Source organism: Callithrix jacchus, chromosome 2, assembly GCF_049354715.1.
Source record: "Callithrix jacchus isolate 240 chromosome 2, calJac240_pri, whole genome shotgun sequence".
In the NCBI taxonomy this organism is placed as follows: domain Eukaryota; kingdom Metazoa; phylum Chordata; class Mammalia; order Primates; family Cebidae; genus Callithrix; species Callithrix jacchus.
The window spans coordinates 16,849,555-16,872,591 of NC_133503.1; the positions used below are offsets into that span (position 1 = coordinate 16,849,555).

The 23,037-nt window shown below is 44.8% G+C and overlaps 1 protein-coding gene and 1 long non-coding RNA gene across 10 annotated transcripts in view; one reads left to right on the forward strand and one right to left on the reverse strand.

Annotated features, from left to right (window-relative positions):
• LOC100405928 (E3 ubiquitin-protein ligase RNF216) overlaps positions 1 to 23,037 on the forward strand; it is a 157,052-nt gene that overhangs the window by 103,763 nt on the left and 30,252 nt on the right. For 8 of the 9 annotated variants that reach the window (XM_078357873.1, XM_078357883.1, XM_078357898.1 and 5 more), the window contains one exon: positions 16,168 to 16,265. In XM_078357873.1, coding sequence (XP_078213999.1) covers positions 16,168 to 16,265 — 98 coding nt within the window. Of the gene's footprint in view, positions 1 to 11,549; positions 11,688 to 16,167; positions 16,266 to 23,037 lie in introns of those variants that run through there. The other variant, XM_078357906.1, reaches the window with a different exon arrangement.
• On the reverse strand, positions 11,206 to 16,274 carry LOC108589311 (uncharacterized). The gene is made up of 2 exons (XR_004740057.2): positions 16,003 to 16,274; positions 11,206 to 11,928 (listed from the first exon to the last, which is right to left on the reverse strand). It is a non-coding gene; the product is annotated as an uncharacterized LOC108589311 (long non-coding RNA).

Sequence of the window (23,037 nt, forward strand, 5' to 3'; positions counted from 1 at the left end):
AGGTCAGAGCTTCTCAACTTTTCTATGTGTTGGAATCACTTCAAGATCTTGTCAGGGCCAGGCGTGGTGGCTCACGCCTGTAATCCAAAACTTTGGAGACCAAGGCAGGTGGATCACCTGGGGTTGGGAGTTCAAGACCAGCCTGACCGACATGGTGAAACCCCGTCTTTAAAAAAAAAAAATGTTGTCAGATGCTTGCATACACCCATTACTGGAGATAGTAAAATAAAAAAAGAAAAAAGAGATCTTGTCAGATGCAACTCTGCTTAGTAGGTATAGCCAGAGCCCGACTGTCCATATTCCTCCTCTCAGGCTGGCAGGTGGAGACAGTCCTGCCCATCCTGCATAGCAAGGGACTGGGTGTGGCGGTTTCCCCTGAGAGGGCCATCTGTGGCCATCTGTAGCCACCTGCCTATGTTGAAATACTCTCTAATGCTCTTTATAGTATTAGGCACACAGAACCAGAAATCACTTATGCTGCTGCTCATATTCCTGGGGGTGAGGACTAGATTTCAGCTGGATAAGAGCCATGTGGGTGTGAGTGAGGGTGTAAGAGTAATAACATCTGGAGGCATCAGGTGGATGTCATGCTAACTAAATCGTGTTTTATTATTTCTCATAATAAAGATATGGGGAAGATACACTGTGACTAGAACAGCTGAAGCTTGTGAACCAGGAGAATGAAGGGCATGGACCCCTGGAAGGGCAACAGCAGGCCCTTAACAGCATTCTTCCTGAGGACTGGGCTCTCTGGCCCTGCTTCTAAGCTTTCCACCCTGGGCGCCTCCCACCTACTTTTTTTTTTTATTATTATTCTGTGTCGAGTTGACCCTTTTTTCCCTCTCTCCTGTGACCCTCATCCTCAGTTCTTATCTCCTGTCCACAAGAGAGGCTTCCCTTTTTGTCACATTTCACTAGCAAGGAGGGAAGGATTAAAAGTCTGCTTTGCTATTTACTCTGAAGAGGGATTTGATTTGTATGAGAATGTGAGAAACTACCAGGGGCAGCTGCTTTTGTATGCTTGCTATATAAACAGCACTTTGCAAGATTTTCTGTCTGATATCCACAAAGGAATGTTGTCAACCATAACTTCAAACAGTTTTGTATCCTTCTGTCCCTGGATACTACTGCCATCTTTACACAGTGCCCTAAAATACCAAAGCGAAATTACCTGCTCAACTTCAAGCTGCGATGTACCCTAGAATGAGCACTTCTGCTGAATGACCCAAGATGAAGCCTCAACTTCTCCTTTCTACTTGTGCCCAGACCCCAGTGGCTCTTTCCCTTACCTGCTTAAGCCACTTTAGCCGAGCTGTTGTCAGCCTGGACATGGAGAAGAGGAGGGTCAAGGTGGTCTTTGTCCTACCTGGAAGGGGAGGCTTCTGGAATCTGCAGCCTCTCTTCCAGGGCATGCTGACAGTGGAGTTCCAGTAGGCAAGAGCTGGTTTTGATGACTGCTTCTGCCTGGCCAAGATTCCTAGAAAAGCCCTAGGAAGCCCAGGGGTAGCCAAAGCAGTGAGCAAAGACAAGGTCAGCCTGGCTTGTTTCTGCCCAAGTGATAGGAGTGTTTCTATTTGATAGTTTGAAATGATCTGTTATTAGATCTGCTTCCTACTCATGGCCCTGCTCCTGTAGGGTGGAGAAGGCTGGGGTTCCCCTGGTTCCTGGGCATTGTTCCTCATCAGCAGAGTCACCTCCAGGGTAACAGGAGATGGGGCTGATTTTCAATTCCTGGCATTGATCCCTGGGACTTCCTGTTGTAAGAATGAGCCTTTTGATGCCTTTTTAAATAACTTTTTGATTCTGAATGAATGAATTCTAAATTAATGGCTTTTAAACTTTTTTGCTTGTGAGCTGTAGTAAGAAATATAAATTACCATAAGCCTTATCCAAACATAAATGTATGTGTAACAGAAACTGATTTTATAAAACAAATACTTGACACATGGAATGTGCTCTAGTATTACCTGTTCTAGCTTTTTTGAAAAACCACTAGTCATAACTTACTGAAATGACTTTACAACCCACCGAAGGGCCACAGTTTATAGTTTAAAAGTCATGGCTGGCCAGGCACAGTGGCTCACAAGTGTAATCCCAGCATATGGGAGGCTGAGGCCAGTGCATCCTTTGAGCCCAGGAATTTGAGACCAGAATGGGCAACACAGCAAGAACTGATCTCTACAGGAAATTAGGCAGGTATGGTGGCATGCACCTGTGATCACAGCTACTCTGGGCACTGAGGTGGCAGGATCACTTGAGCCCAGGCTTAAGCCTAGTAAGCTATGATGGCACTACTGACTGCACCCCAGCCTGGGTGACAGAATGAGACCCTGTCTCAAAAAAAAGAGTCATTGCTATAGTAACTTCAGTTCCACAACCTATATTGTATGGAGCATCTACGGGGAGCAGATCCTTTGGAAGGGGCTTAGTCACAGCCTCCCCTCCTGCCCTTTCCAGGCTGTGAGAAGCTCAGTAGGAAGGCGGGAGCGGCACCACCTGTCAGAGGCGCAACCCAGAGACTTGAGAGATCCCAGTGAAAGGGCTGTCTAGAGGTGGGGTTTTTGAAAATCAACCTCATGCAAAGCCATTGCAGGGGCTTTCCTTCTGCATCTGTTTACTCTGGGCACAGGCCAAAGCCCTTATCACCTCCCAGACCCCAGGCATCCTGCAAACCCAATCCTCCTCTCCTGCTTAGAGCTCTGCCCACCTCACTCTTCCCTGTTCCCATTACCTGGAATTCTTTCCCCCAGATAGCACCAGACTTGCTCCCTTCCTCTCTTAAGTCTTCACTTATATGTACCTTTACAAAGAGGCCCTCACTGACCACCAATTTATAGTGGTGAACTATTTCCCCCTCTCCACCCCCATTCATTCTTCCTTCCTGTATTTTTTTCTCCTTAGCACTTAACAATCATGTCTTACTATATATTTCACTTAATGTGTGTCCCCACTGCAGAGCAGAACTGAGAGTCCTTAGTAGGAGCTCACATAATGGTCTTGGAATTTTTATATAAATATTCACATCCTGCCATTGCCTAGGTATTGCTAATACAGTCCTCATTGATTCTGTTAAACAGGCATTTGAGAGAAACCGTCATCTGTATTTGATTAATAAAAGGGAATTTGTAGTTTTGTTTGTAGTTATTATGATAAAGGTAAAATTGAACTTTGATTTATTCCAGAAAGACTTTACCCTCCCACTCTGTCTTTGAAGCCCTGTTCCGCATAGTATATAGTAAAAAGCCGGCAGCTATGTGTGGTCTCTCCCAGAGCAGTCAAGCTGATGTCTCGGTGCCTTGTAAGTTTCCGTCCCTAGGGGGCAGCATTACCACAGAAACCACATATAAAGCTTTGTCCATTCCACTTTGTCATCTAATCCTGGTGACTCAGGGAAAGAACTTTTCTAATCCACAGAAATAAGACTTTAAGATTTCTTTTTTGAACAAAGCCTGCTTCTGTGGATAGAAATGGTAGGTGAAGTGTATATGAAAACCAAAAAAATATGTAAGAACAACATGAAATCTTCCCCCAAAGAAGCCCTTTCCTCAGGACTAGGGGGTGGGGTGGGGGAGGCTTTGTAATATTTTCCAGAGCTCTCACTTGGCCATACCCAGATTTGAATTTCTGCGTTTGGAAATTAAAAGATTCTCCTTCCTTTGAGAGATGATTTACTGTACTTTGAGGACAGAAATCCCCTGCATGGAGAGCTTGGCTTCTTAGAGAGATGTGATATAATTAGATCATTACAAGACACTGTTAAATGAATTCATGGTAGAATTTTGTGTGTCCTGTGGCCAGGCGCAGTGGCTCACACCTATAATCCCAGCGCTTTGGGAGGCCAAGGCGGGCAGATCCCCTGAGGTCAGGAGTTCAAGACCAGCTTGGCCAACATGGTGAAATGCTGTCTCTACTAAAAAATATAAAAATTAGCCGGGTGTGGTGAGGGGTGCCTGTAATCCCAGCTACTCTAGAGACTTGAGCAGAAAATTGCTTGAACCCAGGAGGCGGAGGGAGGTTGCAGAGAGCTGAGATCACGCCATTGCACTCCAGCCTGGGCAACAGGAGTTGCCCAGGCTTCATCTCAAAAAAAGAAAAACGCCTGGCGCGGTGGCTCACACCTGTAATCCCAGCACTTTGGGAGGCAGAGGCGGGTGGATCACAGGTCAAGAGATCGAGACCATCCTGGTCAACATGGTGAAACCCCATCTCTACTAAAAAAAAAAATTAGCTGGGCACAGTGGCGCGTGCCTATAATCCCAGCTACTCAGGAGGCTGAGGAAGGAGAATTGCCTGAACCCAGGAGGCGGAGGTTGCAGTGAGCCGAGATCGCGCCATTGCACTCCAGCCTGGGTAACAAGAGCGAAACTCCGTCTCAAAAAAAAAAAAAAAAGGAAAAAAAGAATTTTGTGTGTCCTTTAAGAACTAGACCCAGGCAGTTTGGGCTGTCCTTTAAGAACTAGACCCAGGCAGTTTGGGCTGTCTTGTTTCTAGGAGTGCAGAGGAGAATGCTGGCCGGTGGGGGAAGCATGTAGCCTACCTTTGTGTGGTAACTGGCCTTCCACACCCCCTGGGAGGGGTTGGGGAGAGCCAGGCTGGGACATAGCCAGACAGACTGTACATTTTTAGTCCTGACCCCTCTAAACTGGAAGTTCTCTCAGGCATACATTTTCAGGGCCTACTGTTTGTGAGCTCCTTTTTAACCTGATTGAAGAGAAATCAACTTCCACATCTTGAAACTATAGGAGAAAATCTATGGAGAACATCTTAATTGAAATACATGCAGTAATTTCTCACACCATCTGCAGGCATTTGGTCATTAGCCACTTGGTGGTAACTGCTGTTTGTAGTTTAACTCATTAAATTGGGAAAAGACATTAGAGAGCAAAGGAAGGAACCACAATAACTCACATCCTTAAGGCTCAAGCTGTAATGAATTAACTGGAAAGGATCGTATATGTTACTAACTTTAGTTTTTCATAAAGTACTTAGCATAATTAAAAATAAGACCTAATAGGGAGGAAATAATGTTCTTTTGGGGAGGAGGTAGATATGCTAAAAGGCTTTACATGCTTTTTTTGCCCATGTAAAGTGCAAAAGAGTCCCAGGAGTTGGGTGAGGCTACTTTTGTAACTCTGTAACTCACTGTATGGTAAAGATGTGCTTTTTTTTTTTTTTTTGAGATGGAGTTTCACTCTTGTTACCCAGGCTGGAGTGCAATGGCGCGATCTCGGCTCACCGCAACCTCGCCTCCTGGGTTCAGGCAATTCTCCTGCCTCAGCCTCCTGAGTAGCGGGGATTACAGGCACGCGCCACCATGCCCAACTGATTTTCTGTATTTTTAGTAGAGACAGGATTTCACCATGTTGACTAGGATGGTCTCAATCATAGAGACAGAATTTCACCATGTTGGCCTGGCTAGTCTTGAACTCCTGACCTCCTGATCCACCCGCCTTGGACTCCCAAAGTACTGGGATTACAGGCATGAGCCACTGTGCCAAGCCTCAAGTGAACTTTTTCTTTAATGGATGAATTGAGCCCTCCATGCCAAACTTGTCCACAGTGACCAGCAGGACATCATCTTTGCCGCAAGAAGCCCTGGCTTCTGGAAGAGATGTGATGTAATTAGATAATTACAAGATGCCATTAAAAGTGCAGTAACAATGCATAAGCTAAGTGCTCTGGGAGCCCAGGGAGCGAGTGCCAGCTTTTCCCGCATCATTTGGGTTTCCTAGAGCCACTGGTATTTGAAAGGAGAACTGGTGAGTAGGTGTTGTCAGAGGAGAAGGGACATTCTTAGGCAGAGCGTTGAGTGGTTGAGGGCATAAGGGGTGGGGGTGGGGGTGGAGGTACTGGCTCAAAGCGAGCTGGTTCTCTGAGCTCTTTCTCCTGTCCCAGCTCCGCCTACTGTCCCACTTGTGTTCCCTCTGCCTGGAACGCTCCTCTACCAGATAGCCTTCAGGTTCAAGCAGAAGTGCCAGCTCCACACAGGCCTTCCCTGACAAACCAGTGTCAGATGATGCCTTTCCTGCCCACACTGCCTGCCCCTTATCTAACTTTAGTTTCCTCTGGAGTATTTATCATCATCCTCAGAGTATACAATTATCTGTTTGTGAGTAGCCTCTAAGAGGACAGGGGCTTTGTTTTATACCCAAATCTGCTATCAGCAGAGGGATCTTTGCAGCACGTGGAAGGCTCTCAGCTGCACATATAGAAGAGGCAAGGGTGGGAACGTGAGAATGTCTTAATTCCTTTCAGTGCAGAAACTGTCTTTATTACTTGAATTGCTCTGAACAAAACTGACCCAGAGCAGTTTTGGTGATAGTGATAATCTCAAGCAATGCCATTAGCAAATCTTAATGCCATGGTCCTGGCCCCCTTGGAGGAGGTAAGTGGCATGTATAAGGGTCCAGGGGCTGGTTGAAGGAGTGACTATGGAACGCTTACGTGGATCCTGTCTCTGTTTAGCCAGTAATGGATATCTAAAAATAGGCTTCCTTTTGCTATGCCGCCAGACATGCGACTGGCCAAGGGTGGCAGGAACAGCTACTTCCTCACACATGTCCAGTCTGAGATCACTGTGATTAGCAGGTTCCTATCATTACCAGTAAGAAAGGGTATCCTCAGGTCTGATCCCATCCCATCCTGCCTCTTACTGAGCTGTTCCCAGCTCTCCAGGAAGCACAGGCAAGCAGGCATCCTGCACAGCTGCAGCTGCGCGGCCATGCCTTTGATGCGCTGATGCTCACACCCAGCCTTGCTGATTGTTCCTCTATGGTCTCCTCACATAAGATGCCATTGTAACCTCAGCTTGTCTCATAGCCACGTGCCCTTGGGTTCTCCAGTAAACAGTGCCCTGCTCTTGCTAGAGACACCATTTGGGCACACAGTGGGAATAGAGTAGAAAGAGCAAGTAGATTTGGGATCAGACAGACTCATGTCCAAAGCTCTATGACCTTGACCAAGTTAATTGGTCCCTCTGAGCCTTCTTTTTCTTATCCTTTTTTTTTTTTTTGAGACAGTCTTGCTGTGTCGCCGAGGCTGGAGTGTAGCTTCCCAAGTAGCTGGGATTATAGACATGCACCACCATGCCTGGCTAATTTTTGTATTTTTTGTAGAGGCGTGGTTTCACTGAGTTGGCCAGGCTGGTCTCAAACTCCTGACCTCAAGTGGTCCACCCTACTCAGCCTCCCAAAGTGCTGGGATTACAGGTGTGAGCCACCACACCCAGCTGGATTTAACAAAAAACCTAAGCCTACAAGCTGGGCTTGGTGGTGCCCACCTATAATTGCAGGCTACTGAGGAGACTGCCATGAGCTATGCTAGTGCCAGTGACTGGGCAACAGAGTGAGACCCCCATATCTTTAAAAACAGCCTATGGAGGGGGCCAGGCATAATGGTTCACGCCTGTAATCTTAGCACTTTGGGAGGCTGAGGCGGGCGGATCACTTGAAGCCAGGAATTGGAGACCAGAGTGGCCAATGTGGCAAAACCGTATTTCTACCAAAAATACAAAAATTAGCTGGGCATAGTGGTTCATGCCTGTAATTCCAGCTACTTGGGAGACTGAGGCACAAGAATCTCAAACCCTGAAGGTAGAGGTTGCAGTGACCCAGAATCATGCCACTGCACTCCAGCCTAGGTGACAAAGCAAGTCTCTGTCTTTAAAAAAAAAAACTAAGCCTATAGGAATGTTGGGCTAATACAGTGAAAAGCAGGAGTTTTAGACCCTTATTAAAGATGTTCCTCAGGCCAGCCTTGGTGGCTCATGCCTGTAATCCCAAGCACTTTGGGAGGCCGAGTTGTGCGTATTGCTTGACTCCAGGAGTTCTAGACCAGCCTGGGCAACATGGTGAGTCCCCATCTCTACAGAAAATTATCGAGACGTGGTGGTGCACACCTGTCATCCCAGCTACTTGGGAGGCTGAGGTGGGAGGATCGCTTGAACCGTGGAGGTCGCGACTATAGTGAGCCCTGGTTGTGCCATAGCACTCCAGCCTGGGACCCAGTCTCTATAAATCATTAAAATTAAAGTAGGGCCGGGCTCTGTGGCTAACATTTATAATCCCAATACTTTGGGAGGTCATGGTGGGCAGATAGCTTGAGGAAGTTTCAGACCAGTCTGGGAAACATAGTAAGACCCATCTGTACAAAAAAAATAACAAAATTTAGCTGTAGTGGCACGCATTTGTAGTCCCAGCTACTTGGAAGGCAGAGGCATGAGAATTGCTTAAACCCAGGAGGTCAAGTTTATAGTGAGCTCTGAGAGTGCTACTGTACTCCAGCCTGGGCAACAGAGCAAGACCTTGTCTCTAAGAAAAAATAATTAATTAACTTAAATATTAAGAATAATAGTGATAAAGTCCCTTTCTGTAGCTGTATCAGAAAATGTGGTCCTCTTATTCATATCAAAAAAATATAGGTATACTGCTATTGCCCCATTGCAGGTCAGCCTTACCTGCTTCTGCCTGGCTTGGTGTTGGCACACCTTGGTTCAGGAAGTAAGCTGTGCCCTTATTTGTGGAGGACTGTTGAGGAAATCTAACCAGGAATCAAATCCAGACTCCGAGCTTGTTTCCCTAGAAGTTACTTACTTGGCCTTAGTTTTTCTGAAAGAGTGTCTGCAAGGTCCTACAACCCCAGCAAACCATCCATTCAACAACAGCAGCCAGAAGAATCTTTTGGAATGTCAGTCAGGTGATTGCCTTTTCAACCTGGTCAGCCTGGCTTTCCAAACTCCTGCCTACAGCCTCAGCCCTCCTGAGTGACTATAGACCATTCTCAGCTCTCCCCAACTGGGCTCCAGCCATACTGACTTTCTCAGCATGAGACAGCCGTCTCCTGCCCTGAAGCCTTCACCCTTGCTGTTCCCTCTGTACCCTTACCTGACTTACTCCTCCTTTAGGGCTCAGCTTAAATGTCACATCCTCCAACAGGCTCTCCTGGTCCCCCAGTCTCAGTTAATATCTTTGTTTTTTAGTAGAACATAAGCATCACAAAGGTAAAAACTGAGCCTAACTTGTTTATTGCTGTATCTCCAGTGTGTCGTATAAATAACAAAAATTCAGCAAATATTGGAAGAGCACATGAGTGAGTAAATGAGTAAGCTGGTCTGGAAGTAAACTCGCCTCTGCCTCCCACCCTCACTCAGGTCTTATTCTGCATCACTTGATCTAAGTTCATGTTTCCACCAATCTCACTAGCGTCCCACATCAGAAACCTAAAAATCTTTCTAGGCTTCTCTCTCGCCCTCATCTCTTTCATAGACTCTTCCAGTTGCTTCTCAACGATCTTCCTGTCTTTGGTCTCAAGCTTATTAATTAATCGAAGTATTATGAAACATAAGCCTGACACATTGCTGCACTATCCAGGCCTCCATGGCCTTTTAATATTGAGAGCAGAAGATAAACAATTTTATTTATGCTTGCCGTATCAGAAAAATTGTGCAGAGAACACCCCCAGCGTATGTGTTTATTTATAGGTTATGTGTGTGCTACTGTTGTAACGTACATTGCAAAACATACACAGATACAGAAAATATAAAAAAGGGTGCAATGAAATATACTTTAAAATACACTACTTAAGTCTGTTAAAAAAACTTTTTTTTCCAGAAATCTAAATTCTTATAAAAGGGAAAAAAAATCTTTTTTTCTTTTTTTTTTGAGACAGTAGCGTGTTTATAGCTCACTGCAGCCTTTCACCTCCCAGCCTCAAGAATTCCTCCCACCTCAGCCTCCCAAGTAGCTGAGACTGCAGGCGCACACCACCACACCCACCTGTATTTTTGTATTTTTTGTAGAGGTGGGGTCTCACTATGTTGCCCAGGCTGTTCTCAAACTCCTGGGCTCGAGTGATCTGCCCATATTGGCCTCCCAGAGTGCTGAGACTATAGGCATGTGCCGCCATACCCCACCCAAAATAATTTTATTTAATGAGGTGAAAACCTTTTATGCTTATTAAAATATGAATCTATTGAACTCTGTTTCATTATTCCAGTGTTTGGTTTTAGCATCTGGTTCTGAGGTTCAGATACTTGGTTTTAATGACTGTCATTGCTGAAAACGCTTTTCACAAAGATGTGGATCCCAGTAGGAGAAGCACTTCATGGTACTTAATGTAGTCAATTCCATGAAGATGTCAACTACTCAAGATTCCTCGTCTGACTCACCCCTTTCTTCTCTGCATGCACATGTGTTCTCCCCCACTGTGTGTGTGTGTGCGTGTGTGTGTCTGTGTGTACTGAACTCCATTGTGCTGTACTTGATTTGCTCCAATATGTAACTCCCTCAGTAGAATGAGCTCCCTGAGGGCAAGGACCAAGCCTTATTTGACTGATAAGTGCATTCTTGACCTAGAAAAAATAGAGGTTCTTGGATTCCCTTAGTGAAAGGAAAGAAAGTCCACTGAATCTGCCTTGAGCTTTTATTTTGCTGAACTTTATTGATTGGCAGGGGTTCCAGTGTAAACTCCTGAGATTTAAGGGGTTCCATCTTAAAATCGGTCTTTCTGGACCTTTTGTATGTCATTTGGGCCTAGGGTTGGGGAGGACCATTATCTTTGACAACTGGAAGACACAGATGGCCTGGAAGCCCACAGTCCTATGGTCCCTGACTAAGCATTTGTGAACAGTCAGGTGCCGCCTTTTACCTGAAGAGTGCTGGGGATGAAGAGTCTCACCATTTTTTGAGGTGACTGAACAGAGAGCTGAAATTTCTGAAGCTACTTCTGGGTTGTTCACAGCCTTCTTATGCCCTGTGGCATGTCAGTGACTTCTCTCCCCTAGAGAGTGAGTTAACAGGTTTCACTGGAGGAACCATTCAGAAGTAAGGGAGCAGTTTGTACTGTGTTCTGCTTCTGAGACAAGGCTGGATGGAAGTCAGCAACTGAAATCTAGCATGCATTGGGAAAGACACCTTCCTGTTTGTAAGGAAGGCAAGGAAACGAAAGCAGAACCTGGTGACTTGGGGCTATGGGCTCAGACCTTCTTTCGGATTATTTGCCAACAGACCCAAAGGTTTCAAGATTTATTGTCACTTGCTGGGCTTGGAGGAGGTGATGGCTGGATACATTTGTCTACTGGTTTTTAAGAAAGCTACGTGAAGAAATTTCAACTCCCTGATAGGGTCGTCTAGAATTGAATTTAATCTTCTACTCTATTCATTAATCATTATTTAGGCAGCAGAAAATGGATAAAGGAAGAACGAAGTGTTTTATTTTTATTTTTATTTTATTTTATTTTTTAGAAATTCGATGTTTATTTTCCATGAATCTTATATGTTGTGTAAGAGGCTACACAAGAACAGCTTAAGACCATTCAGTGGCCTGAGCAGTGGGAGCTGCAGACTAGCCCTCTGTGGCAGGCTGGGCACTCCAGTCTTCAGTAGGGAACTGCTGGATAGGCACAGAGGGCACCTGTATGCCTTCAGACCAGTCAGCAACCTCAGGCTGAGTAGCAGTGAACTCAGGAGCCAGAGCAGTCCATTCGCCCTGAAATTCCTCCTTGGTCACAGCCTTTTCAGCAGCAGTCTGCTCTTCTTTTTCAATCTCTTCAGGATCTCTGTAGAAGTAGAGATCAGGCATGACCTCCCACGGGTGTTCACGGAAATGGTGCCACGCATGCGCGAAACTGCCTGAGCCAGCATCCACAACATCAAACCCACTGAGTGAGCTCCCTTGTTGTTGCATGGGATGGCAATGTCCACATAGCGCAGAGGAGAATCTCTGTTACACAGAGCAATGGTAGGTAGGTTAACATAAGACGCCTCTGAGAGAGGCTGGTGGTCAGCCCTTGGGTCGGTAATCACAAGCAGCCATGGCTCCCGGAAGGCTGCCTGGATCTGGTTGATGAAGGTTCCAGGAGTAAAGCGGCTAGTAATTGGAGTGGCTCCAGTGGCAGCAGCAAACTTCAGCACGGCCCTCTGACCAGTATTCCTAGAGGATATAACAATGACATCAGCAGGGTTTTCAATGGCAACAATGGCACGAGCTGCCAGGAGAAGCTTCTCCCAGGTCCTATTCAGATTTATGATGTAGACGCCATCACTTTTCCTTTTATAGATATACTGTTCCATCTGGAAGTCAAGGTTGGTGCCACCTAAATGGGTTCCTGCTGCCAGGAACTTAAGGACATCCTCCTCCTTCATTTGCAGGACATCAAGGGCTCCCGACATTGTGAAAGTTTCCCTTTAAGTTATGACAGGAATCCAGAACAACGCTGTTTGGAGCCCTCGGCAGGTAGTGCAGAAAGCTCTTTTTTTTTTTTTTTTTTTTTTTTTTTTTTTTTTTTTTTTTATTTATTTTAAATGGAGTCTCACTCTATTGCCAGGCTGGAGTACAGTGATGTGATCTTGGCTCACTGCAATCTCCACCTCCTGGGTTCAAGTGATTCTCCTGCTTCAGCCTCCAGAGTAGCTGAGATTACAGGTGGGCGCCATCACACCCAGCTAATTTTTTTGCATTTTTAGTAGAGACACGATATCACCATGTTGGCCAGGATGGTCTTGATCTGACCTCGTGATCCACCCATTTTGGCCTCCCAAAGTGCTGGAATTACAGGCGTGAGCCACCATGCCTGGCCTAAAGTGTTTTCTTTATATTGCACAGTTAAGAAGACCTCATGAATAATCAAAACCCCTTGATGTATTTTGAGGATGAAAGGGCATTGTAAACTTAACCAGCAACCTTGGTGATGACATGAAGAACGTGGCTTGGTGGCTGCTTGTTAACAGACTACCCGGCACATGTGTTCCTTTTCTACTGAGAAGGCAAGAGCTGCCTGCCTTGTATTTGGGATGGTGGTGAACTCCGCAGTTTCCCCTTGATGAGAAAGGCACAAGGTGATAGAAAGTGTGGTCCCACTTGATAGCCACGGTACGCTATTCTTCATGTTTTGAGGTTACTTGCCAAAGTGTACTTTGCCTTCCAAAATGGTCCTTTGGGGCTTTCTTGTAAACCACAGATTGAAGAATGTGGTTATCATGTTAAAGAAACATGCAAGAGGCTGGGCTCAGTGGCTCACGCCTGTAATCCCAGCACTTTGGTTTTTTTTTTGTTTGAGACTAAATCTTGCTGTGTCACCCAGGCTGGAGTGCAGTGGCACAATCTCGGCTCACTGCAACCTCCGCCTCTTGGATTCAAGCAATTCTCCTGTCTCAGATTCCCAAGTAGTGGGGATTACAGGCATGCACCACCATACCTGGCTGATTTTTGTATTTTTAGTAGAGAAGAGGTTTCACCATGTTGCCCAGGCTGGTCTCCAACTCACCCTCAGGTGATCTACCCACCTCGGCCTCCCAAAGTGCTGGGACTACAGACACCGGTAGTCCCAGCTACTCAGGAGGCCGAGGTGGGAGATCACCTGAGCCCAGGAAGCAGAGGTTGTAGTGAGCCAAGATCTCGCTACAGCCTGGGTGACAGAGTAAGACCTGTCTCAAAAACAAAAAAGAAAAGAAAAGAAAAACATTCTAAAAACATTCAAGAGCATTTCCTCTTAATATATGTAAGCATGTGTTGAGTTTAGGAGCAAAGCCTAGCTGTGCCTGAGGGTAGAGAATTACAATTTAGTGAAATGTACACTGTTTAGAAAAGAGGGTACATTTTAAAGACACTACACAGAGAGAGCTCTGAATCTTCAACTCCCCCAGCCTGCTGTTGGCTTGCCTTATTTTAATTATGGGTTTCATATCTAGCTACATAAATATTTTCAAAAGACATTTCAGGTAGGTTCTCTGAGGCCCTCAGGCCCTTCAGTAAGAAGTGCCCTGGCTGAAAACCCACACATTCACCTACAGAAGAAGCACTGTGATAGAGAGAGTGAGCAGAGGACCTTACAGTGGCTCTCACACACACGTGGCTCCAGCTTGGCCAGCTCCTTTTGCCCCTGTGGGCCTGTGCCTCACCTCAGAAGTGGGGTTTCTTTCCTTATGAAGAAGACTCATGAATTAATAACAGAATTGTCAGGAATGCTAAAACTATCTAAATGCCATGTACTGTTTTCAAGCTGTTAACTCCTGGAGGGGCTGGGTTGGCATTGTTTTCAAGGTTAGGATCCAAACACCAGCTCATCTATTCTCCAGCTGTTGTTTATCCTCCAGCTTCCTACAATAGTCAGGCACAAGGTCTTATAAAAATGAGTTTGTGCTGCTATATGTTTTGATGGGTAATAGGCACATTAGTAATGTCACCTTTGTTTACTGAATGGGATGTAGGTGGGGGACCAGAGCACATCCGCATCCCTAAGAAACAGTGACATTTAAATGAAGTATGTTCCATCAGCTTCTCTCTGCCTCACTCATCCCAGCCCATTGATTGAGGCTTTTTTTTTTTTTTTTTTTAATGATTATTTTATTTTTGAGACAGAGTCTAGCTCTGTCACTCAGGCTGAAATGCAATGGTACGATCTCTACCCACTGCAACCTCCACCTCCCAAGTTCAAACGATTCTCCTGCCTCAGCCTCCCAAGTAGCTGGGATTATGGCACCAGCCACTACGCCCAGCTAATTTTTGTATTTTTAATAGAGATGGGGTTTTGCCATGTTGGCCAGGCTGGTCTCAAACTTCTGACTTCAAGTGATTTGCTTGCCTTCGCCTCCCAAAGTGTGGGATTATAGGCATGAGCCACCATGCCCAGCCTGATTGAGCCTTTATACAACATCCTACCAGAAGGGTCAGGTTCGCAGCTCCCTCAGCAGTCTATTCCATTTTTCATCCTTTTTAATTTTTTTATTAGATAGTACACCATATAGTACAAAATTCAGAACATGCAAAAGGGCCAGGTGCAGCGGCTCATCTCCACACCCACCAGTCTTACTTCCTTTCTTTCTCTCAAGTCAGTCACCTTTTCTTCCTGTCCTTGCCCACCATTACCCTGGTCTGGGCCTCTTGGCCTCTCTCCTGAGTGGCTTTACTAGCTCCTGCTTTTTGCACATTCACTCTTGCCTCCCTCTGATGTTTTCCACCCTGAATTTTTTTTAAGACATATCATACTACTTCCGTACTTGGCACCTTTTGGTGGCTTTCAAATACTCATAGAATAAAGAGCAAACTATTCATCACGCTCCTCAAGTCTTTGCCTGGTCTGGTGCTTGCAAGCCTCCAGGGCCGTTCTCACTGTCTGCAGTTCAGCCACAGGAACTAAACGTGCCCGACTTTGTTTGCCAGAGTCTTCTCTTGTTGTCCTTTGTCTGGAGTGCTGATCTCTTTTCACTGCCCCATCTAGTTATTGTTGACTTGTCTTTTGGATCCAGGCTTCACTTCCTCAAGCCTTCACTGTCTCCCCAGTCTAGGTCAAGTCCCCCCCTACCCCACTTAAAACCGACAACACTATGTTTTCCTTCACTATAACTTGTTAGGGTTATAATTTCCTCTTATGTCTGCGATCATTGGATTAATAATTTTTTTATTCTTATTGATGTGAGATCCTTTCTGGTACATATGAAACCATTTTATAAACTATGAAGGATCCTAGAATAAAGATGGTGATTATTTAACATGCATGTTTATATATGAAGTGAAACTTTTAAGGGTGACATCCATGCTGATGAGTGATGGTCAGCAGAGGAAAGTCTTTCTTAGGAGCCCCTGGTGAACGGAACTAGGTCATTCTTCAGTCCAACAGAAGCGTGTTTTGGACACCAGAGTATGGGCACAAGGATTTTGCAGAAATTAACAAGATCCAGCCAGGCCCTGCCAAGCAGCTTGTGCTGCTGTATTTTAAAAACCCAAGATTACCCAAGATCTGTCTCCTTTGGTTTTTTTCAGGTGGCCCAGAGCATTTTAGAAAGCCTTATGCAAATTAAGTGATGGGAGCAACACTTTTTTTTTTATCTAGGGAGATAAATTTTTCCTTCTGCTTCCTTCTAATGATTCTTACCTCCCTCCTCCTCTCCCCACTCTTTAATTTTTTTTTAAGGGACAGGATCTTACTGTTTCCCAGGCTGATCTCAAACTCCTGGCCTCCCTCAGCCTCCCAAAGTGCTGGTATTACAGGCGAACCACCCAACTTACCTCTTCTATTAAAAGATGTCTTCAGAAATATCCCCCCTGAAAAGGAGAGGCATCCTCTGAGAATTCAAGCCAAGTAAAGCTCATTTCACATCCCTTTTGTTGAACAGGAACTTCTGTGGTGTACACTCACCAGGAGTTGTTTTTGTGTCTGTCCTTTATCCCCAGGAAACCTGTAGGAAGTGTCAGGGACTCTGGAAAGAACATAATGGCCTCACCTGTGAAGAGCTGGCTGAAAAAGATGACATCAAGTACCGTACCTCTATGTGAGTAACAGAATTCAGAGGGGCCATGGGCTGATTCTCAACTTCCCCATTAACCTGCCTTTTGGCAGAGAGGACATAGTGTTGTAGGAAGAACACGCTCGAGCCACCCAAATCTAGAGTGATCTTGGGGAAGTGACCTAACCCCTAAGCCTCTGTTTCCTTATCTCTGCAGCCTCATGGCGTTATTTTGGAAGACAAATTAACATATAAATGCTTGGCACATGTGAATTCAATAAATGATAGTCCCCTTTTTTCCTACTGTTTAAATAAGCAAGTGACATGTTTTCGTTGCTTAGACTGCACTAGTGTTGCTTATGTCTGTGTTAATGGATACTGTTGGCTTAAGGCAAGTAGAGTTGCCCATCTCCAGAATACAAAATGATACATTTGTAATAATAATAACTGTTACTTTATAGTACTCTCTATGTGGCTTAGCACATTACACATACACACTTATTAAAATGCAGACCAGGTGCAGTGGCTCACACCTGTAATCCCAGCACTTTGGGAGGCCGAGACAGGGCAGATCATGAGGTTAAGAGATCGAGACCATCCTGGCCAACATGTTGAAACCCTGTCTCTACTTAAAAAAAAAATACAAAAAAATTAGCTGGGTCTGGTGGCGTGTGCCCGTAGTCCCAGCTACCCAGGAGGCTGAGGCAGGAGAATTGCTTGAACCCCGGAGGTGGAGGTTGTAGTGAGCCCAGATCGCACCACTGCACTCCAGCATGGACAAGAAGAGTGAAATTCCATCTCAAAAAAAAAAAGGAAACATGCAATGATTGAAGTAATACTGAAATCTCTTTCTCTCTCTCTCATGACAGTCTAGCCTTGCTACGCAGCTGAGAGTGCATATCTGTCTCCTTAGGTTATTCAGAGATTGTCTCACAGCCTGGTGTGGTAGCTCATGCCTGTAATCCTGGCATTTTGGGAGGCCAAGGCAGGCAGATCACTTGAGCTCACGAGTTTGAGACCAGCCTGGACAACGTGGCAAAACCTCATCTCTACAAAAAAAAAAAATGTTATCCAGGAGTGGTGGGCACACACTTGTAGTTCCAGCTACTTGGAGGGCCAAGGTGGGAGAATCACTCGAACCTGGGAGGTCAAGGCTGCAGTGAGCTGAGATTGTGCCACTGCACTCTAGCCTGGGAGACAAAGTGAGACTGTCTCAAAAAAAGAAAAAAAAAGAGAGATCATCTAACTGCTTCACCCTTCCCTGAAGGTGGTGTTCTCATCTGCATGATTATAACTAGACTGTGGCCACATTTACACTCAAATCCAAAGGAAGTGGGAAATAGACAAGTTGCTAGGGAAGCGGCTTTTCTTGATGTTGTAAGTGATGCAGGAATTATATATATCTCACTTTTGCTTATACCCCATTGGTCTAAACTGTCATATAGGCAAGGCAAGCACCATATGTAGCCTGTAGTTGGGTAACTATGTCCAATTTAAATATGAAGGATATGGGAGGGGTTTGGTCCTCAGAAAATGAAGTGAGCAATGGCAATTTGAGGTAATAAGCAGTCTCCCAAGTATGCAGTACAGGTGGGTATGGGTGTCCTCTTCATCTTACAGATGAGGCCCCTGTAACTTGCCCTTGGTTGTAGGACCTCGAGACAGAGAGGTTATCTGGATTATCTGAGTAGACCCAATCTAATTATGAATCCTTAAAATCGGAGAGCCTTTAGTATAGAGCAAAGAGTCAGACAAGCGTGAGAAGGATTGACCTTCTGTTGCTGGCTTTGGAGGTGGATAAAGTGGGCCATGAGCCAAGGATTGAGGCAGCCTATAGAAATTAGGAACAACTCTCAGCTGACAGCCACCAAGAAAATAGAAACCCTGGTCCTACAACCTCAACTGATTTCTGCAAACAACTCAAATGAGCAGCAAACATACTCTCTCCTCAGGCCTCCAGGAAGGAATGCAGCCCTGTAGTCAGGCATCTGGACTACTCCAGGACTCAGTAGCAGGCTGTGAGATGTTTATTGGAAGGAGAATCACTTACAAAGCATAGCCTTCATTCTGATTCTCCTGTTGGTTCCTGCTACCAGTTCCACTCAGCATCTTGGTTTTCCACACGTGGCCCACCACTGGGTCCTGTTTAAACCTGGCAGCCTTTTAGATCAGCAGTAAGTGGATAAGAGCAAAGCATTCAGATGTGATAGATGTTGATTCCAAAAATGATACTCTGTATTGTCCTGCCTTACTAGGTTAGGAAAGTTTTCTTGAATAATATCCTGAAGAATATTTTCCAGCTTGGATTCATTCTCTTCATAACATTCAGGTACACCTATCAAACGTAAATTAGGTCTTTTCACATAGTCCCATATTTCTTGGAGACTTTGCTCATTCTTTTTTACTTTTTCTTCTCTAATCTTGTCTTCTTGTTTCATTTCATTAAGTTGGTCTTCGACCTCTTGATATCCTTCTGCTTGATCAATTCAAGTGTTTAAACCTGTGCCTACTTCGCAGCGTTCTCGTATTCTTCAGTTCCATTAATTCACTTATATTCCTCTCTAAATTGTCTATTCTCGTTAGGATTTTGTCAAACCTTTTTTCAAGGTTCTTAGTTTCTTTACATTAGGCTAGAACATGTTCTTTTAACTCACAGAAGTTTCTTATTATCTACCTTCTGAAGCCTACTTCTGTTAATGGAATGCACTCATTCTCCATCAGGCCTTGTTCCCTTGTTGATGAGGAACTGTGATTCTCTGTAGAGGGAGAGGCATTCTGATTTTGAGTATTCTCAGCCTTTTTACGCTGGTTTATTCCCATCATTGTAAATTTATCCACCTGTCGTCTTTGTAATTACCAACTTTCAAATTAGGTCTCTGAGTAGACATCCAACTTGTTAATTCCCAGCACCTAAATCTGAGCAACCCACTGCAAAAACAGCAGCATCAAGATTCTTGGTGCTTTTCTGCCCGGGAGTCTCTGGTCTGGCTTCCCTCCTGAATCCCTTCTTCAATCAGCTGAATGGGTGACTCTGCCTTCGCAGAGCTCCAAACGTCGACCGAAAGGGGACCCAGTCCCATTTACTCTGCACCGAGAACCGCCACGCTGGTCACAAGAGTCGCGCTGGCGACCTGTGTGGCTCCTTCGCTGGGAATCTCCTGGTCCATGAGCAACAAAATTCGTCTGAAAGTGTGGTGTCCCCTCGTTCTCTGCACTTTCACTGGGAGTTACAAGCCTGAGCTGCTAGTGATCGGCCATCTTGGATCTCTCTCCAACCGCCAGAATTCTATAGAGATTACACATTCCTACATTCAAGGGATTTCTCTCTCACTTTCTGGCATTTATGTAGCATATTAATACATCCTACTATCCCTGCTACTTTCTGTTCACCAGGTTCTATCTGCATGTCCTTCAAATAGTAGAACAGTATGTTATCCTATTGGTTGACAGATAATCAAGGTCCTCACTAGCTGCTGGTGTTCTCTGATTATTGAATGGAGAGTAAAAGCATTTTCCAAATCAATCACAACATACCAGTTTCCAGGGACTGTTTGTTTGTTCTGGTGAGAAATGACATCTGGAACCGCTGCTGCATTTAGTCAGCACCTTTTGAGGCTTAGAGTAGTACACTGTCCTCCAAGAGCCGTTATTCTGTACGAGCCAAATGAGAAGTAAAAAGAGATGTGAGAGAATCATCACCTCTGCATCTTAGAAGTCTTTGATGGTGGTGCCAATCTCAAAGATGCCCTCTGGAATCTGGGGGTATTTTTAGAGACAGGGTGCTCCAGGGGCTTCTGCTTGCCTTTTCTTATCATATAGCCCCACTGAGACCAAAGAGCCATAGAATTCTGCCAATTTCAAAACTTTTTTTCCCCACCTTGTAACAGGGTCTTACGCTGTCATCCAGGCTGGTGTGCAGTGACAGAGTCACAGCTCACCTCAGCCTTGACCTTGCAAGCTGGAGTGATCCTCCCTCCCAATCAATCTCTCTCTCTCTCTTTTAGAGTCTACCTCTGTCACCCAGGCTGGAGTGCCTCGGGTCACTGCAACCTCTACCTCCCATGTGCAAGCAATTCTCCTGCCTCAGCCTCCCATGTAACTGGGATTACAGGCACCCACCACCATGTCCGGCTAATTTTTGGACTTTTAGTAGAGGCAGGGTATCACCATGTTGACCATGATGGACCAGCCAGTCCGGACTCAAACTCCTGACCTCAGATTATCCACCCACCTTGGCCTCCCAAAGCGCTGGGATTACAGGCGTGAGCTACCACACCCGGCGTCCATTTCTTTCTTGTTTTTAAACTGCTGTAGTATTTTCAAGCAAATCCAAATCCCTGACAGCATGTTATTTTACCCATAAAAACGTTTTTTTCCTATATGGCACTTAACTTTATCACCACTAACAAAACTAACATTGAAATGTTAAGTGTCTGATATCTTGTATTAACTGAACAGTTCCCTTAATTGTCTCAAATTAGTTTTATGTGTATACTGCAGTTCGTTTGTTAAGGTCAAGATCCAAACAAGATTCATAACTTTGATAATTATTTCTCTTAAGTGAGGATACTCTCTCTCTGCCAACACACTTTGTGTTATGCCATTCACTCACTGAAAAAAAAAGGATAACTGGCCTGTAGAATGTGTTCTAGATTTGGCTGGTTTCTCGTGGTATCATTTAGCTTGTTCTTCTGTCCCCTACATCTTCTATAAATTAAAATTTAGATCTATTAAACCTAAGCAGGAAAAAAAAGAAAAAAAATTTAGATCTAAAGGCTTGATTAGGTTCACACTCAAATGTTTTTGATGAGAACATTTTACAGGTGGCTCTGTGCATCTCACAATAGAAAACATCCAGAGCTGTACAGTGTCTGGGTGGCCCACCACGAAATACTTCTAAGCAAATGAATGGCACGGCCATTCACTAAGTTACATGATTTTGGTGGCTCCATGGCAAGTAGCTTTAAAGAAAGCAAGACCTGAATTAAGGAGAAAATTTAGAAGGCTATTACAGTAGTCTAAGCCTATCATAGGGTTCCAAATTAGGTTTGTAGTATTGTAAATGGAGAAGAGGCGATAAATTTAAGAAATATTTAAGATGTGGCTCGGCACGATGGCTCACGCTTGTAGTCCCAGCACTTTGGGAGGCCAAGGTGGGGGAATCACCTGAGGTCGAGAGTTCGAGACCAGCCTGGCCAACATGGAGAAATCCCATCTCTACTAAAAATACAAAATTAGCCAAGTGTTGGTGGCACATGCCTATCCCAGCTACTTGGGAGGCTGAGGCAGGAGAATCCCTTGAATCCAGGAGGCAGAGATTGCCATGAGCCAAGATTGCACCATTGCACTACAGTCTGGGCTGGGCAATGGGAGCAAAACTCCATCTCAAAAAAAAAAGAAAGAAAGAAAAAGAAAAATATTTAAGATGTAAAATTAACATGTCTTGATGGCTGGTAGATACGGAAAGTAAGAGTGGAAGGAGTATAGAATGATTCTCAGGCTTCTAGTATGAGTGATAAAACTACACCAGCTAACCCTAAGAACCAGGAATGGGAGAGATTAAGTAAGTATTGGAAAATGAATGACTGCCACACCTGTAACCCCAGTACTTTGGGAGGCCAAGGTGGAAGGATCGCTTGAGCCCAGGAGTTCAAGATCAGCCTTGTCAACAAAGTGAGACCCTCTCTCTACAGAAAATCTAAAAATTAGCCAGGCATGGTGACACATTCCTATAGTCCTAGGGAGGCTGAGGCAGGAGGATCTCTTGAAGCCAAGAGTTCGAGGCTGCAGTGAGCTGTGATTATGTAACTGTACTTTAGCCTGGACAACAAAGCAAGACCATTTTTCAAAAAAAATTGAAGATTTCAGATGTGGACATAGCAAGTCAGCTACATTATTTACCAAACTTGAGTTCTTCTCAAAAAATACACTCACTTAAGGGAGTGACATCATAATAAAATAACAGTTCCTTACGGAACTCCAAAAACTCATACCTCCCACCAAAGCAACAACTGACCTGGCAAAAACTGCCAGAGGCAACTTTTTCTCCTTTTTTTTCACCTTTCACAACTTCCTCCGGGGGAAACAGCCTCCCAGTGGATTTCATTGAAAATATTTAAATGCATATACCAGCTGCAGCTGCCCGAGGTAATGAGTAATACAGGGGCAATCCACAGATAGATCTAGAAGACTACGAACATGTCTAGGGTTCAGCACATGCTCAGAAAAACCCAAAGACCCTGGCTTTCACCTCAAACTGAGCTTTAGTTTCTGTGTTAACAGGAAGTAAAAAACTAAGAAAGTTACAAATGACCTGGCTGAGTTGACTCAGAGTACCCCAACTATACAGATCAGGATGGTTCTTTCATCTTCTTTTTCTTCTAGCATTGATCACTAAGCTAATAGAACAAAGACTTCAGTGACCACATACAAAGAATAGTCTTTACAAAAATAACCTTTTTTTTTTTGAGATGGAGTCTTGCTCTGTCGCCAGGCTGGAGTACAGTGGTGTGATCTAGGCTCATTGTAACCTCTGCCTCCGGGTTCAAGCAATTCTGCCTCAGCCTCCTGAGTAGCTGAGACTATGAGCACACACCACCATGCCCAGCTAATTTTTTGTGTTTTTAATAGAGATGGGTAGAGATTGAGACCATCCTGGCTAACTCCATCTCTGGACCTCATGATCCGCCCTCCTTGGCCTCCCAAAGTGCTGGGATTACAGGCATGAGCTACTGCACCTGGCACCCCTGCTTTTTTGTGGTTTTGTCTGTCTGTTTGTTTGAGGTGGAGTCTTGCTCCGTTGACTAGGCTGGAGTGC